Source organism: Lissotriton vulgaris, chromosome 6 (genome assembly GCF_964263255.1).
Source record: "Lissotriton vulgaris chromosome 6, aLisVul1.2, whole genome shotgun sequence".
NCBI lineage: Eukaryota > Metazoa > Chordata > Amphibia > Caudata > Salamandridae > Lissotriton > Lissotriton vulgaris.
Window position 1 is genome coordinate 1,501,093,857 of NC_141694.1, and position 18,888 is coordinate 1,501,112,744.

At 42.4% G+C, this 18,888-nt stretch overlaps 1 protein-coding gene across 1 annotated transcript; it reads right to left on the reverse strand.

Moving 5' to 3' along the window:
* Positions 1–786: 786 nt before the first annotated feature.
* On the reverse strand, positions 787–4,259 carry CD93 (CD93 molecule). Its single transcript, XM_086927671.1, has one exon. It carries the CDS (start codon positions 3,934–3,936, stop codon positions 2,146–2,148), a length of 1,791 nt encoding a protein of 596 aa, XP_086783797.1. The 5' UTR covers positions 3,937–4,259; the 3' UTR covers positions 787–2,145.
* Positions 4,260–18,888: the final 14,629 nt, after the last annotated feature.

Here is an 18,888-nt window from a genome sequence, read left to right on the forward strand (position 1 = left end):
CATGGCAAGAGTGCACAACTTTTGGATAAGGTGCAAATGAGAATTTACAAGCGCATCTTTGCGCTACCAAGTGAAGCATCCCCGGCCCAGGTAAGACTGGAACTGGGCCTGAAATCTCAAGTGCTACTGAGGAAGTATGAGACCATAAAATTCTGGTATAACGTCTGGATGCACCAAGAGATCATGATCTATCGTGCTATGTGGGAAACCATCATCAAATGTCCAAACTCAAATTACGCCAAGTACCTCAAAACTTCATTGGAAACAACAAACCTGATTGAACTCTGGGAAACCAAGCTCCAAGTACCTTTATTCAAACAGGTGGTCAGGAAGGCAGCCATCAAACACTCATTGTTGGATGACAAAATAGCTTTCAGTCTCAGGTCACATGCCTGGATGACTATCCAATCATACAAAAAACTAGTGCCGGCACACTACCTGGACCTGACCTTCTCGCCTTATATCAAACATAAATATCTTAATATAAGGCTGGGTAGTTTGCCAACCAACGCCGAGCGTCCTAAGTGGAAGCCCCAAGAAAGTGAAGGGTGTGGTCTATGCGGTGCAGCAAGGCAAGACTTTATCCACCTAATTTGCATCTGCCCGGCTCTCATAGAGGAACGTCGGAATTGGTTGAAAGCCAAGTTCAACCAGTTTGGAACACGTACCTGTAGATCTGCGATTATAAAAACATTATGCACCACAGACCCCCAATTTATTTGTAGATCAATCAAATTTATCGAACATTTTGAGAAAAAACAAAGATTATAGGCAAAATCTTGAACATGGAAATTGTTATTCTTTACTCTAGAAAGACACTTGTTTTTATTACCAATTCTAAATTTTATTATTCTCACATCAGTGTGTTTTTAGTATATTATCATATCTGTATTTTTGTAATGGTTTTAATTAACTATACAATAAAGTTTCTTCTTCTATTTTTATTAGTTAAAGTGTCTCTTCACAGCGTGACATTTCTTTAATGTGCAGGACTGTTCACATGAAGACATAAGTATTGAACAGGTAAAATCATAACACTTCGTCGTTCAACTTAATAACAATTCTTCTGGTAAAACAATCTTTAGACTTTAAAGACATGTGGGGCGGTGCCAGGGTTTTAATCACAGATGAAATGCCAGACTGGCATCGACGTGTGTTTCTAGATCATAGAACGGTGTGTTAAAACACATAGCATCGGTTCAAAAAGCATGCTCACAAGGCCCTATGCTTGAAACATGTTGCTGGCAAGCCTCATTGCTTTTTCAATATGTTGAAAGTATGTCCTCATATTTGATGCAACAACTCGTGCAATCAAGAAAAAAGTAAACATATTTGCATATTAGTAAAACACTATGGGCATTAAAATAGGTTGCAGCCTGTACTTGACAACCTTACAAAGGATACCTTACTGTTTCTGGTACCCAGTGTCTGCAGGTGCTTCCTGTTGTAGAATTTGAAATATTCAATGCAAGCTTCAATACATGTAGAAACACTTAAACATTAACATTATTTAGAGAAACACATATTTTCAGAAGCAGCTGTAGTTGGCAACTCCTTGGCACATTTGTATCAGGCACCTTAGTTTACTTTTGGTGAACCCCAACCTCTCTGCATGCGTTCTGTGTAATCCAAATTGAAAAAGAGGGTGTAAGTTTTAATAGGTGCCAACTGCTACCAGCTCAACATCTGAACATGTAAATGGCTACTTCATTTAAAATACAGAAGAAAACATGTCACACTGCAGATTTGTTTCACTATTATAGGACTTCATACAAAAGCAAAATGAAATGAGAACAAGTCATGTGCACACTCACTCACTCAAGTAATCTAAAATGTTCCAAAATGGTTGCTTACCTGGTTTAAGAGCTAATCACAGATAGTGCATTGTGTCCTCCTAATGGCTTTCAATATTTCGGATTTCGGATTAACACATTTTAAAGTAAATCTAACATTGCAAATATTTTTAGAATATTCTTACAGAATTATTGCCTGTGAGAGATGGATACAGATTTCTGAAAGTATCTTCTGGTCATAAAAAAAATTAAAGAGTCATAATATCTGGTGGCATTGCCTTTTACAGTCTCTGTCTTTTCATCTCTTTTTCTTAACATCTGGAAACTTGTCATGTTGGAGAAGTATTCCAGGTTACCTGTACTCGTTGTCCACAGCCCGGTCCTTCGATTCCTCCCAGCAGTACTTATCTGTGGCTTTCTCGGGTGCAGCTTTGCTTTCCTTCTTGTTTTTCTTTCTTCGGCACAAGAGTACCCCTAGGGCAAAGGCCAGTAGCAGTAGGACTGCAATCACAGACGCCACCACTGCGAATAGGAGCATCTTATTAGCATCTGTGCTGCCATTTTTCATGTTGGTCGCTGTCCCAGTAGCATTCGAGCTCTGGGTGGAGGCAGGCATGTCGGTGCTTGGAACTCCGCTGCCACGGATAGGCTCCTCAGAGCCCTTCTCGAGGATTTTCTCCGGTCTCATTTCAGATTGCGAAACAACTGATTTCTGGGTTTGCGTGGATTTCTGCTCAACGTTTGGAAAATTGATGCTCTCTGTAGGTGTATTCAGGATGGTGCCCACTTCCAGCTGCAAGCAGGAAATTCCATCCGGGGCCAGGGCAAGTCCTGGTCCACAGGCACATACATAGCTCCCAAGTGTGTTGTGGCACAGGTCTTCGCAGGGCTTCTTTTGACATTCATCCACATCCAGGCAAGAGTCCCCTCCTTCACCCTTCACATAACCCTCCTTGCAGTAGCATGTGTAGGAGCCATTGGTGTTAATACATCCCTGGGCACAAGGGGAACTGTGCCAGCACTCGTCCTTATCTTTGCATGCCATGCCGACTGCCTCAAAGCCAACCATGCAGCTGCAGCTGAAGCTCCCCGGGCTGTTTGTACACATTTGATCACAAGGGCTCTTCAGGCACTCATCCAGATCAGAGCAGTTCATGTTGTTTTCTGAGAGAATATATCCTTCCGAACAAGTGCATTTGAATCCTTCTTGGAGATTGGTGCAGATCTGCTGGCATGGGTTGGACTTGCAGTGATCCCTTGGGGCACAAGAGACCCCATCTGCCATGAGCTCATGACCCGCTTTGCAACCACACGTGATGGAGCCAGTCTTAGTATTAAAAGTGCAATCTTGCTCACAGCCCCCATTGTTGAAGCTGCAGCCATGGCCCGATGAGGCACAGAAAGGCCCTGGAGCGCTCCAATCAAATCCATTGTCTCCGTTGTCTTTACAGATCAGAAAAGGGCCGCCTGACTCCTTCTGGAGACCACAATGCACGGAGGCCGTGGTACCAAATGGCACCAGATTCAAGGTTGTACTTGTAGAACGAAAAGGCATCTCATATTCTACCTCGCCTGGACCTGCCAAGACCACCTGACGACACATGCCACGGAATGAGAACTTGCAGACGTAGCCATTCACAGGGCTCAGGCACTTCCCATCTGTCCATTTGAAGTTCTGTGTAGAGGCCATGTTGAAATTCAATGCCACGCACCTCTTTGTTGTGCAGGTCGCCGTGGGCTCCTCCATCCAGTTGGAGAACTCGCTTTCCTCTTCAGTATCCCTTCCTCTGTCTGTGATCCAGGAGAAACCCTTCAATGCCTTGAAATTTTGGTAGCACTGTTTCTTCTCCAGATAGAGCCCAATCCAGAACTTGAGCATGCCCTGTGGCAAGGCGCTGCCAGGGATCTTGAGCAGCAAGCGCTGCAGGTGAAGCGCTTCTTCCGGGCTCTTCACGGTGGCCAGGTGCCCGCCATTGTCCTCACACGCCTCATTGGCCTTCTGAAAGCCTTTGGTGGCGTCCAGATGAACAGTGTAGCAGGCACTGGTGGAGCACAGCACCTCGCTTACCACGTCTTCAGTGGTCCCCGCCACCAGCCACAAGGAAAGCACCTGGCACCGCAGCAGAAACAGAAGGCCGTCCATCCTGCCCGCACCGACAGCCCGACACCAGCTCCAGTCCGATCCGGACCCGAAATGCAGCCCCCGAGCAGCAGAAGGCTGGAGGTTATGCTCCTAGTGACTCCTATCCTTTGTTTGCATTCCGTTCGCATACATCCTGTGCTGTCTTGATGCAGATTTCTTCTCCCGGAGGCCAGTTTCCTGTGGTCTATTTTAGCTCCTATTGTGGTTTTGTTTTCAAGACTCGATCAGTGACTGAGGTCACTGCCCGTAAACCGCACACGTGTGTTGGTGTCGGGTGTTGTTCTGCAATACCAGTGTGCTGCTTTTGTTATTTTCAGTTGTTCAGTGGCGTCATTCAATCGTCCTGATTTTTAAGTTGATGAGCACTTTTAGGGCGCTAATTCGCTTTATCAGAGACCTGTGCCTCTCTGGACTGTAGAAAGGCCACACTCTTCAACTTTTGACTAAGCAGTGCACGAAAAGGCGTGGGATTCCAAAAAGATGGATGCTGCCAAGCATATTTGCGGCAGTATTTCATTTTTATTCCTAGACGGGATCATTTGCTCTAAGGGAAAGTTGTTCAAGTGAAACATGCAGATAGCTGTTCAATTCCTTAAATAGGAGTTGGGCCGTGGGAACGAGTGGTGCAAACCCAGGGCCAAGCTTTTTGAAAAAAAGGTGATGCCAACAGCTCTGAATATAGTTTCATACTGCAAGATTTCTATTTATTAAAAAACTGGGAAGGAGAGAGCCGAAAAGCCCCATATCTACTAAGCCATGGCTACTCAAACGTTTTCAGGGGCCGCAAAGTTTGGTCTTTGGTGTGACCAAGGGCCGCACTGATGCTAAGGGGGGGAGGGGTGTAAAGTCAGTGTATGAGAAGCAAAGCATGGATATTTTGTGACTGAACTCAGTTGTGCAATGGGAAACCAGAACACCTGGGATGAATCTCGGCTTCTCCTCTTGAACAAATTGTGTGACCCCGGGCAATTGTTTTATTTCGATTTACCTCCCTTTTCTTTATTATCACATATAAGTGGAACTTAAAACACGCAGCTTCAGGATGCATGCTGATTAAAACCATCTCATGTGCTTGGTTGGAATCACTAATGGCATTGTTGTCAAGCTGGGAGGAGGGGAAGCATGCATGTTTCTGAATTCATGTTTAAAAACCATCACTTAAAAAACATACTTCTGAATGCACTGTTATAATTTGATTTACTAAAGTGAACATGATTCTACAGGTCAATAGAAAACACTTTTTTAATTTTGAAAAGACTATAGCATTTTTACACTTTTGCTGTTGTTACAAAGGAAGATGTCCCTAAAGTTAAGGGCCTAGTTACTTCCTTTCCCTAACTACAATTAAGCTTTAAATAAATGCTTGCTGTATATTTTTGAAAAATCCATGTTAGTGCTGAGTCGAGTAAACAGTATCCCAGTACTGCTGCTTCCCAGGGGCCACATGAAAAGGTCAGGAGGGCCGAATGCGGCCCCCGGGCCTTACGTTGAGTATCACTGTACTAAGTTATGGCACTGTCCTGTCTCTCCCAAACACTGGTGCATAATTTGCACTGCCTAGTGCCCTGCACTCATCTTTGTACTATATTGCAAAGGTGTCTGATTCTTCATAGGTTTTTTTTACTGGAAGGGCCAGAGCTTTTACTGGAAGGGCCAGAGCTTCCGACTTTGGAGTTGGGGAACTAGGTTTGAGTCTTGGAGTCAGCTCCACATCCTGGGATTCTAGGAAAATCACTTTATCTCCATGTGCCTACAAAAAATGATTGTGTCGCTCTGTAATGTATGAATGAATGAATGAATTCTTTATTGTTTGGTTACTCAAAACCATTACATTAAAAACCAGAGTATAAAATTGCAAAAGTTAAAACAAAGGAAGTGTCGGGAGGTAAGTCTGTGTGATAGCTCCCTGAGCACTGATAGAAACGGTGAATAGGGTTCATAGAAAGACGTGGGTCTACGAAAGTCTCTATGTGTTCGAGCCCTTGGTTACCATCAGCTTGGACCGTGTCTGATGGATCAACTTTCCAAAAGAGGCCATCTGTTTTACCGTAGTCAGTGTGTATAGTTGGTTGATCGCCTCCTTTGCAGTGCGTGACCCCGCTTGTCCTAAGATTGGCCTGAGATAAAGACTACGAGCCGTGCGCAGAGCCGGACAGCAAAATAAAAGGTGGGCCAGTGACTCTTGTTTGTAGCTGCAGAGCCTACATTCCCGAGCTCCTGATCCAGCCTGTCCAAAGGCGTATAATTCTCTAAGGGGCAACGGATGTAGTCTGCAGGCTAAGATCTTGTGAACAGCTGCACGACCCACAGCCTGCGTAAGATGATATTTAGGATTGTGCACAGTATGAGGCAGGCGTAGGAACTCATGTCAGTGATTCCAAGTCCAGTTACCGTGACCGCGCACGTACTTGTTTTTTAATCACGTTTTTGATGGCGGTGTAAATAACATGTTCGGGATTCCAAGACTCGATGGCAAGATTGAGAAGGTCCTTTGCCATATTGAGGGTAGCCGACCAGGGATTCCCGGGTTCCCTGAAGATGCATTTCAGGACTGCCTTGAGTGTGTTCTCGTGTGCGGCTGTTGTTAGAAGGTAGTATTTACTTAGAGCGGCCATCTCTTCCAGATTTTGCTGGTTGAGCGAGAACTCTAAGCGGACAAGGGTATTTCTGGTGCACCTTGGTAAATGGAATAGTCTCTTGTACGTTCTGCAGTGGATTTTTTCTAGATCATTGTTGAATTTGCCCGGGAATGCTTGTTGAGCATAATTGAGAGCCGGCATTAACTTGGCTTTAAGTACTCTTTGAATAGCCGTTGTAGACGGGCTGTATAAGGAGGCTTGCAGTTTGCAGAGGCCGTAGGTGATGGTTTTATCTTTGCCTTGAATTTTTTTTAAATGGGCGTTCGAAAGCCCCGACTCCTGGTAGCAGATGCCCAAGTAGGTGTATCGCTGTGTGTTTTCCAGCGAGAGATGACCAAGCCTCCATCTTACTGATTTTTTCTTTGGATAGGGTCCAAAGATGATTACTTTTGACTTGGATGAATTTGCTACCAGCCTGTTTTTGTTGTTGTATGCAGCGAGTGCCGTCAGCGCCCTTTGTAGCCCAATTCGAGTGTGGTCCAGGAGTACCAAGTCATCAGCATATTGCATAAATTGAATTTTGGTCCCACCTATCTTTGGGGTTGCTAAGGCTGCCCCAGTCAAAGCCCTCTCCATGTCCGCTGTGTATAGGTTAAATAACAATGGGGCTAAAACGCACCCTTGTTTTAGACCTCGATCTGTGTCAATCTTCGCGGATGCGGAGTCCCTCGAGAGTTTGATTCTCACCCACGTTTTTCGCTCTCAGAAGGAATGGGTTGATGTTCCATTGAGCCAGCTTTCTCCACAGGATGGCGCGATCTACCCCATCAAACGCCGCCGAGTAGTCAATGAAGCAGGTGAATAGGGGAGGGCTTTTGCGTGACCACGCTTGATGGACCAAGAAAGAGAGTGCGGTGATGTTATCAACTGTGGCGGACCCAGGTCTAAACCCGGTTTGGCAGAACGGGAGGAGTCCTTCTTCACTCGTCCAATCTGCAAGGTCCCTCAAGATGGCACTAGCATAGGCTTTTCCCTCAATATCCAGGAGGGCGATCATGCGATAGTTTGATGGTTCAGATTTGGGGCCTTTCTTATGGATCGTGTGTAAGACCGAGCCTCTCCATGAATCTGGTATGTCCCCCAGAAGCCAACATTCAGTGTACAGGTGGGTCAGGTTTTCGGACCAGAAATCAATGTTTACTTTGAATAAGTGACCAGGGAGTCTAGTTCATCTCCTGGGATGGGACCATCATTTTGCAGGTTGACAGATCCGGGTTCGTTATAGAGTGCATTTACATGGGCAACCCAGACAGATGCTTCGAGCGAGTTTTCTCTGTGGTTTATTTATGCCCCGTCCCAGGTTGCTTAAGAAGCTCCAAAACTCCTGTGATTTTCCTGGACTCAACAGATCGAAGATTTTCAGCTATTGTGCTTCAAAGTAATTTCGTTTTGCAGCCCACACCTTCTTGGAGTTGCTTTTTTTGGCTTCTTGTAATTGTTTTTTTTTTAGCTTGTGCCTATTTTGCGAAAAGCTTTACGTTTCTTGTTCAGTTGTTTAGCACTTGTTTTGATATCTTTGTTATATCCATATGCAGTTGGAGGATGCCACTGAGTTGTTCTATTTGTGTACCCAAGAAGAATCGCCGCCAGGGTCCCTGTTATGCCATTCCATGTTGCTATTGCGCCCTTCTTCTGTTCGCTCGGTGGCCAGCCTGTCCACGAGTTTACCCAGTTGTTAAATGTAGTAGTTGCAGTCTGTCCCCATTTGATTCTTCTGGGTAGCTTTATTAGTTCTTCGCCGTCAGCTGCTCCAATCCATTCAAGCCTATGGCGTGTGTTCACTGTTAAATTCAACGTGATGGTTAAGGCAGCATGATCACTGTCGCTGCACGGATGAACTGAGAAGTTTGACATTAGGGGTTGCAGTTTGTCACTTAAGATGATATAGTCAATCGTCGTTTGATTGTTGTACGTGGGACCGACAAAGGCCCCTTGGGTGTTCTTTAAATGAACTGAATGCGTTGTCGCCAGCTTGTAAGATTTTAATAGGTTGTTCGATGCATTAGTGGCCCCAGACTGATGGCTTCGTATGGTTGGTACCCCAATGTTGTGGATGTTAAAGTCTCCGAGGATAATGCTTTCTAATGATGAAAATTGGAGCAATAAGTGCTCTAGGTGGTTTATTAGCGTGGCCCAGTTGGCTGTAGGCCCTTGTGGATTGTGATAGATGTTGATTAATAAAATTGAGAAATTTCCATTTATCGAATTGCGACCTTTCAAGATGCCCGCCTGCAGGGTGTCCGGAAGGTTGCTTATTTCCGCGAATTCCAGTTTCAGCGAGTGTTTTATATAAACGCATATCCCTCCTGATGGTCTTCCAAATATGTTAGACTTTTTTGCTGGTTTTCCATATTCTGCAAATCCTCTTAGTGAAAGAGGGTGGATCTGCCAAGATTCTTGTATGCAGATTATGTCCGCCTCCTCCATAAATTTCACTGCAGTTTGGTTCTGGAGCAGTTTTTTGAGCCCTGCAACATTCCAGGTCATGATTTTCAAGCTGTCCAAGGACCGGATTTCGGATGCTCGTTGGTCATACATTGGTGGGGTTGGCCTGAGTCTTCAGGGCGATACCTGTTAGGATCTAGGATTTAGTGCTAGCGGCAGCCAGGACCAGTCTTTGCTCGCATGCCCCAGTGTGGCGCATATACCTTTACCTACGCTCTGTAATGTAACTGGTGCTCGTGTAAAGCGCTCTAATATATTCTGGTCGAGTTTGCGGTACATAAAACTGCAAAATAAATGCCTAGACAACGTAAAACGTTCTACTTTGGATGTGTACCGCACAGTGCAGCACACATGCAAAGTTGAAAATAAAAGCATTTCTGCAAGTTAACACCAACCTCAAAGAGGTGTTATACTATTGTTAGCAGATACATCTTTGTGTCAGAAACCATTGGTGGTTAGATATTAAGGCATATGTACCACCCATGTAACGCCCATGTGACGCAAAGTAATGCAAAGCATCTCAAAGCACTGCTTTGTGCTACTCTCAAGTAACTTCCAGCACAAAAGAAGTTGTGCGCAGGAAAGTAAATTCAAATAAACATCTTGTGCCAGTTTGCATCACTTTTGTGATGCACCCTCAGCACAAAATTTTAATAAATCAGTCCAAAATTGTATTAGAATTTTTGAGTTGCTTGATGCAATATTTCACCACACTATGGCAAGTCTACTTCTGCTCACAGAACCCAGCGACCTTTCTAAGCACTCCTTGCATGTCTTTGCCTGTGACTCCACTTCTGTAGTACTACTTCCTGTAATGCTTTAAATAAAGCATAAATTATTTTGTGAATCGCACCACAGATTTGTTGAAGGATAAGAAAATAAGCACTGATAAAAACAACCAACCAACAAGTTTATCCCTAAAAAACATAGCAAGAACAACAATGACACCTTCGGTGGCTGGATAGAACAGGCGGGGCAAAAAGTTACTCTTTTTAAAATAAATAATCCACCAAATAAAATGGTCCTCACCCTTTTGACACAACACACACAATCCATTTGTGGAGCAAGATGAGGGGGTTCCAAAGGGTAAGTGGGGGGGATTTAAGTGGACTGTTTAAAGGTGTGGGCAAACAGTTGAATGTTGTGGAACTCATGTTGGGAAAGGAATCAAAGCAAGAGAAAACAAGCACAGTTCCTAAAATATAGAAAAATCTTTTTAAAAATCATTTGGAAGTTTCTAGCACTCCGAAACCATTTGACACTAAGATGCTTTACTAATAGCAATTACATTTAAAATGAGAATCAAGGAACACTGCTATCCTACACTGAGTAAGATAGAACCGCAGTACAAATTAGACTGATTTACTTATTTATTTAATTTACACATTACATAAAATAACACAAATGAACCAAATGGAGAGAGTAAGAGAGAACAGCAAGGCAGATGAACAGCATCGGATACATGGACTAGAATTCACACCAAATACAATTCGGCAACTTTAGCTGAGAAAAAGGTGGAAGATGTGGGATTCTAGATGTTTTCTAAAGGCAACGAGTGTGGTCTTCCTCCTGCTGTTGAGAGACCGAGAGTTCCCAGAAAATACAAGGGTGTGTAAGAGTGTGTTTACTTTAATAGTTGTCAACTTATATGGACCAAATATATAGATGACCTAATATGCTGCACCATATGAAAAGACATCGCATAGATATAGTAGGTGACATAAGGATTAGAAAATGTCAACAGTCTTTATCCACTGATACTTGGGTCTTGACCCTATACCTACTAGTAACTTTCCCTTTCCCTTTCCCCTTCATCTTACTCTTTTTACTTTAATTCTATCACTTTGTTTTATGCCAGATCACATGCCTTGGGGTGTAACTATTCTCCACATGTTGTTTTGCTCTCACTTGCCAACTGTTACCTGGATTTTGCTCTGTAGTCTAGGCATTCAGGTTAGGATCGAGCCTCCTAGGCTCATTGCATCTGTGCTGTACATATTTTAAATTTCACCCCTGTGTTTTCTGATTGTCTTTGGACTCATTGCATCTGTGCTGTATATCTTAAATTGGACCCTTGTGTTGTCTGATTGTCTTTTTTCTCCCTGTTCATTTGTTTTTTGAAAAACTGCTCAATAGAATTTATCCTGAAATGAAAGAAAATGTCAACAGTGTGGTGACTGTCTTAGGAATTCAGAAAAACTGAGTTTATTTATGATTCAGTTGTCATTCCCCTCGTCCTTGCAAAGTGTGCCGTCCTTTGCTGCACACCTAGCAGCAGCTGAGTTAATTTGTTTTGATAAAATAGATGTCATCTTGACTTTAAACATTGTTTTTCCTGGTTTGATTCTCCTGTGTTTAGCCTTCAGCCTATAAATCAATATTACTGACATTTTTAGTGCTCACACTTTTGTAGCCACTTTCTTTACTTTCCTGTCTTTGAATATATTGTCTCAATATCATACTTCAAATTTAAGTTTGAGTAAAACTCTACTTAGTAAAAGAGATTCATATTCTATTTCCATTGGAACAGTATATATTGAAGTGTTTTTGCATTTGTGTTAGAGTGCCTATCCAAACTGTGCAAACTTTGACAGCTGAACTTTTAAAATGTAATCTTAAATCAGATACATTGATTGTGTGGGGGTGCCAGAAATTGGGAATTCATCAAATCTTAATAGAGTTGGCAAGCTAGAGGGTGGTAGAAAACATGGCCACCTAATAGTTACGCTTCAGAGGCTGGAGCCATCCTCCGTCAGAAATATCCAATCTACTGCACCAGCGAGCTCAGTAACTGTTATGGCTGAACTCCAGATTGATCAAGTACTCAGTTAATATACCTGACGGCACTCTGGTGCCCCCGATTCTGTAAGTGTCCCGGAGGAAGATCAGTGCCTTATTACATGTGCAGTGGGCCATTGGACCACCCAAATCTATGGTGGAGGTGCGGTGGTGGTCGGGGACTTCTGCACCAGTGGTCCGATCGCTGCATTAGAAGTACCGCTTTGAGACTGCTGCATCTGCCAGGAATTCATGATCCATGGTGCTGGTGTGGCAGTATGGGGTCCCAGAATGCTTTGCGGGGCCGCAGCAGAGTTTCCTCACTGCCAGCAGTCTCATGAAACAGCTGGCAATGAGGAAAATAAGAGGGTCCTACTGGTCCCCCTGTCTGCATGAATACCCAGTTCCTGCACAGCGTGGACTTAACAGTCCATTCTGTTCACAAACTTGCTTTGACATTCCCACTGCCATGCCCTTTTCAAAGGACATTGGAAAGACTGAGCGCAAAATAAAAGTGCGAATATCAGAGCACAAAAGCCGAATTCGAAACAACTCCTTGACTGCACCACTGGTACAACATTGGATTCAAGAAAAACATAGTATTTCTCAATTAAGATTTCAAATTTTGGAACAAGTACCATTGAGACAAGGCATAGACAATCACCAGAAACTACTACAGCGTGAACTGTTTTGGATTAAATATCTGAACACCATGATACCAACAGGTCTTAATGACAAGTATGATCTAGCATGTTTTTTATAGAGACAACCAGTAACAATATCAAAACAAGTAGTGAGAGGCATTTCATTTCTATGGACTAATGCAACGTTTTGAAATCGTAAATGAACAGGAATTATTTAACAAGAGGGTTAAATCCTTTTAACATGGTGTAACAAGTAACACGTGTAGTAGCCATGATTTGAGCCTGAAAACAGTATTTTGAATTATGTGTTCACACATCACATATCCTCAAGAAAATCGATTTAGTAGATCTAATTTAAATGTGGCTCGTCTACACACCACTTTGCATAACACGCAACCTAACAGCTGACAAAATAACATAGCAACACCCTAAATACAAGCATCCCATAGGATAGTAAGCACTATTCAGTAAGTTAGCACCCATAATCATAGAGTCACCTAACTGTTTTAATGGTTCGACATTTTTAAAGAGCCAGGTTTTGTTTTTGTTGATGTTTAGTAACGTAACCATGCCGCTTGAGCAGTTGCCAATTACACCCATTTCATTCAGAGGCGGAGTATCTGAAATATTTAACGAGAACGAATCAAGCATTCAGTCACAGCAGTAGGACAAGGTGACAATCTATTCCTTTATACCATATTTATTGGACCGTGGATTTCTTTAACATGGCGCCCACGGTAACTGAAAAGGATGAGGACGTTAGTGCTAGTCCGTCGTTAGTGTTGAACTCCGCGGAGTTGCCCCGGAGTGTAGCGGAGTCACTTAAAAGTTAGGAACTAACGGAGGAAGTTGACCAAGCGGTTTGCGGGAATTGTTCAAATCGGCATACAGAATATTCACAGGTATGTTGACAGCGCACGGCTTAGAGTCGGAGTGTACAATTTCACGAGGGTCGGCGAGGGAAACTGACGTTGTTGCATTTTGTTTTTTTGTGGATTTAGAACGCCCGGAGCGAGTGAAGGTAAATACGGTGAGCTACTGCGACCCGTTTTTATTTTTTCTAGTTCTCGAATGGTTACTAAGGAACAGGTTATATTTGTTTATTTCAGAAACCCAAGGCGGATTTTGACAAGGTATTTGGTAGCAGCGTGTAATATATCCATCCATGAAGTGAATAAGATCAAGCAGTTAAGATATTTTTTTTGCTCATTACTTTTTCAGAAACCAGCTTCACTACCATTGAAGGTACGCAGGGTACTTAGTGGCATTATATGATTATTCTCATATGAACATGCTGAATAGTTACAATTAGGATTGTATTTGTGTTTTATACAGAAGTGGAGTGGCCAAATTGGAGGACAGGATTTATACTTTATATAACACCAATAATCAGGTATGCACAGATTAAGGACACACGTTTAGACAACCCCCCACAAACACAAAATACTCACACCATGCTTTCTTATTTTCTTCTTGTAGATTCTTCCCCTGATGAAGGCACACTTGAGTGCCGAAATGCATTGGGCTCGCTCAAGAAATGTTGTTTAAATGTATATTAACAGAAGTGCGAAGCAAAAATTGATGAACATGATGTTAAACAACACTGTGAATATAAGTTTGTTATCATAAGACAATGTGAAAGTAGAACAAAGAAAATACAGCCTATATGAAAAAAATATAAGCATGAAATAAAATGAACTAATGGAAAGAATTACAAGTGTGGTTTAAACACAATTTAAGAGATAACATTACAGAAAGCGCCAGGGCGCCAAGTGAACAGTGCGCGATTGGGTGTATACTCAACTTCACCATAACCGACTTCAGAACTAGGTCTGACAAACCTTAAACAATCGCAGCACCAGTGTACAAAAACGATTAATCACTGAATAATCCGGAGTGCTCCCACAACCCCCTCAAAATTCTTTTCAAAGGACCGCCCGCCAGACAACGAAAATACCCATAATCTGGTGGGCGGCTAGTGGTCAAGTTTGGTGGTGCTGGAGTAGCATGACTTCTGATTGTACACAGCGCGTACTGCAGACAGAGAAGAGTGCCGAGATCCCTAAAAAGTGACATCAAGCCTTTTCTCAATACTTAATTACTTGAGGCTGCTCCATCCATAACTCGAATACCTGGATAAAGCGAAGTCCCTCCATACATTCTATTCTTCGGAGGTGCCCACAAGATGTGGGTTCTATTGTTGTGCGTCGAGCTGATTTAGGAGACTCTTCAGTAGTATAAGCAGGAAGGTCCTGATGAGAACTCCCAACTAATTGGAGTTTGAAACGCGTAGACCGCTTATGTGTATGCCATAACACTTACACATTTCAAGGATTATTGATAAGAAATTATAAATTGTGTTTAAAAAAACGTATTTTCTATGGTTTTGTGTAAAACATTTTCTGAAATGCTAATGTAAATACATTATTGTTGCTGTGTATGTTAGTGAATGGGTGAATGTGGATTGTGATGATTGATTGGAAGTAATGAATGTTTTTGAATGCATTTTTATTCATTGTATATATTATCATTGTATGGTGATTCTAGGGATGTAAAATGTGTTTAATTGATTATAAAAAGATGACAAATGCAATTTAAGTACAAAATAAAATGTTGATTTATTCAGACTGATTCATGAATCTTAAACCCATGTTCTGTTCCATTCCGAATGTGTTGTGAAAAATAAGAAGAGTAAAGGACAGCAGTATTGGCGATTGTTTTGTTTAATATTAGGTCAGCGGCTTGGACTTACTGTTGGAAGCCCAAACCCAGTAGTGTTTTCAGAGTAGCATGGTGGCATGCCGCGCCGCTCCTACACTATCAAACTCATAATCAGGTCCTGAGAGTCGGTACAAGGTAAAGAAGCCACATTCAACTGCACTGCGTTTCAGAATGTGATGTGTGGTGCGGAGTGTTTATGGGCTTGGCATGTTGCTAGCTAGGGAGAATGCCATGACAGCCAATGATTACAAGGATCCTGTGTGACCGCACAATTAGGGCCCTCCAAACTGGCATGCACCCTGGGCTTGCTTGTGGGGACCGTATCTTGGGCCTAAGCACTCTGGCTGGACATCATCTGCATGCAGGTTTATGCTACATGAATCAGCGGGTAGGAGACCACTGGAAACTGCATAGAATTTCTAATTGACTTTTAAGTTGAGAAAGAGATCAAAGTGAGAAACAGAGAGCACCACATGTAACACATCAATCAGGTTTGGGGACAGGCACTCATGCGATGTTCAAATAAGCCCTCTAAGCTCAGGGTATTTCAGTACTATTCAGTCTGGCAATGTTTAGTATGGTGATACTGAATATATCTTTGTGCAGATATCTCTATACAATGTGACATGCCATCCCTTGGAGCCATGCACAGACTTTCTATAACCTGCACAGTCTACAGATGCCTCTGACACATTGATAATTACCTCAACAGTGTGTAAAATATTGGCTTAGTGGTCTTGAGCATTAGACCATATTCCACCATAGCCTTGTTGATAAGAACTGTTCTGAGCCACTGGCATCATAATATATTCGATCTTACCCTGCACTGGTTGGGTGCTAACTGGGTGCAGAGAGACACCTTCAACACAATTAGGGCTTAGAATAGTGCCCATACTAGGACTACCACTATGGTAAATCCTGACACCAAACAGGCCAATCTCCGATTCAAAAAGAAACACATGACAATTGACATGGCCAAATAACGCATTTCAGATATTGAAAAAGATTTACTGAAGCACGCTGAAGGACAAAAGGAAATCAAGATTGCAGTTGGTGGGAGAAAGGAAGGGTATCTAACTTGAAGATAACTTGATCACTTTTTGCTCTGGCTTAAAACAGTCCATGCAGGACGCAAGGCAGTAGTTCCTGCCTCCCAAGCAGAATCTGCGAGAAATTAACATTCCATATCCCACCCAGATTGCTTTTTTCATTGAATGGCAACATTCATATATTTACATGTTCAGAAAAGTCAAAAAGTCATGAACAAGCTGTCCAGGGCTGGTAGGAGACCTCTGAAGCTCCCTTCTTGAGCCCTGGAGACACACCTTTGAGTAACTAAATAACCTTGATTCTGATCGGTGCTATGTATCAGTCGTCTAGGCCCCTGCTTGTTGCTCTTCTGTGGGGGCCATGCACCATAAGATAGAGGGAATGGTGCTAAGTTATATTTCTACGTTGGTTGCCTTACACTTCTGATGCTTTATTTGTATCACTGCATGCTCCCTCATGCTTTTCCTTCTGAGAGGCTGGAGATTTCTGCTCCTTACCCTCCTCTGCGTGAGGGAGGAAGAAGATCCCATGTACGAGTTGTGGTGATGTGATGGGGTCACCAGCACTTGATTCCCTATTGGTATAGTACTAATTGTTCATATTTTGATTGAGTTCTTGGCAATATCATTTAGATGTTCCAGCTCCATGTGGGTGGGTAGAACAGTGTGTGGGGTGGCACTTACAAATCTCCTTAGTATAAAGTCACACACAAACAACACAGATATTTATACACATATCTTGATTAAACATGGCACAGTCAAGTTTACATTGTACATACACAAAGGTACAAAGTGAAATGGCTAAACAAGCAACCCATTTTATCTTATGGAATATTAGGGCTATACTAGCACAGCTAGTCAGTTACTTGCATAGGACAAAATACATCAAATTGATGAAGACTTCAAGAAACTCACATGGCTCATATTAACAACATAACGTAATTTGCAGATCCCAAACTCTCGGCCTGTCTCCCTGGGCACTGTATATGTTGCGATTTAAGCTCTTTGTTTGTAAGAATAAAAATTCTTGAAAGTTTCTGTTTGGAAATCTTTTTATTTAGCGATATTTCATGGTTTCAGATGTTCATTTCACATCTAGTTTCGCTTTTGTAGTACGTATTCGTGCTTTGTATCGTTTTCAACAATGATATATATACCACTTTGCCTTTTCCCCGATGCATTTCGGCGCAATGCGCCTTTGTCAAGAGATTAATCTGTCAAAAAAAGCGATATAACATTCAGAATATTTTGAATGTTCCTATGCTTACTAATGCCATCGTAAAAACATTGTAACACATTTGATAAATGCTCTTACATCTGTCATGTGCTTTTAAACAATGTTTTCTCTTAATGGGTGTACTAACTTAAGAAACGTGACTATTTCATGCAATTTGTCAAATCACGATAAGATGAAAACCTTCTGTCTCTTCGTCGTATGATCCTAAGCGATATTTAACCACTGTGTGCTTATGCATTATGGCCTCTGTATAAACCGGGAGTGTTTTGCTTAATTATACCGTTTATGTTGCTCATGAGCTGTTCGCCATATTAACAACAGTCAGTTTGCCCAGAAGTAGGCATCCTATCAGTATGTATTTTCCTTTTCAACCTTCTCTGGAGGGGTGACCATCCTTGTGAGGAAGTGCAGGAAATTGGGTTTCTAGATAATTAAATTCACACCTCTGGACCAAGTTGACATGCCATGGAAATTCACCTGCTAGAGAGTACCTTCATTTCTCTCTATCAAAACTAGGTCTAACTAGGCTGTGGGCCACCTCTACAACCCCAGATCTTCAAGAAAGAAGTAACAAAGGCAACAAAAACTATACCCATAATCGAATACAAAGAAACAGTGGCTGTTCTGTGCCTAATGATTATAAAGTTCTCAGATCACAAACATATTTGAGTGCAGGTTTTTAAAAGAAGATGAAAGAAAAATGGTTAAGACTGTGCCTGGGCATCTTACTGATCCTCCCACACTTACCCCTCTGGAAAAGGAAATCAGGAGAGCATACCTGCCACCTCTGTGGAACGGGAAGCGAGGACCGTGTGTATATTATCTGTATTTGCCCAACCCTACTGGTCCTTAGACGTACTCTACTCCATCCAACTTTCAAACAGAATAGCATTAGGACTTGTAGGCAGGTAGTGAAGCTATGCTTCAACTCTACTGTTATCCAACTAAACTACCACCTCACAAAGTTCTTCGGTATATGGGAAAGGAGACTTTCTCAAACAGTTCCCCACAACAAAGTTGTTGAAAGCAAATAAACAATTTGCACTGGAGGTTACTGATTACTAAATAGGAATAAATCAGCACACTACATCAATACTTAATGAATGAACTGTTGTGTATCGAATTAGATTCCATATGAATTTCCCGATTCATGCCCTTATATAGGTGCAATTCACATTGCCCTCATATAGGCATAGAAATCCAGTCCTTCTTTAGGCATAGCCCATGCTACCCAAATACAGGCATGGCTACTTACATCCGTTCATCTACGTCACCACGATTTCTTGGAAAACCAGACTCTTAAGCCATTAGGGACATCCCCTTGCTTGAATATTGATTTCTCCAAGAAACTCATTATTTTGCATGAACATCTATTCCTTAGAGGTTCATTCATGACGTTCATATGCCCGACTCTTACATCAAACTGGCATTCTATAGGC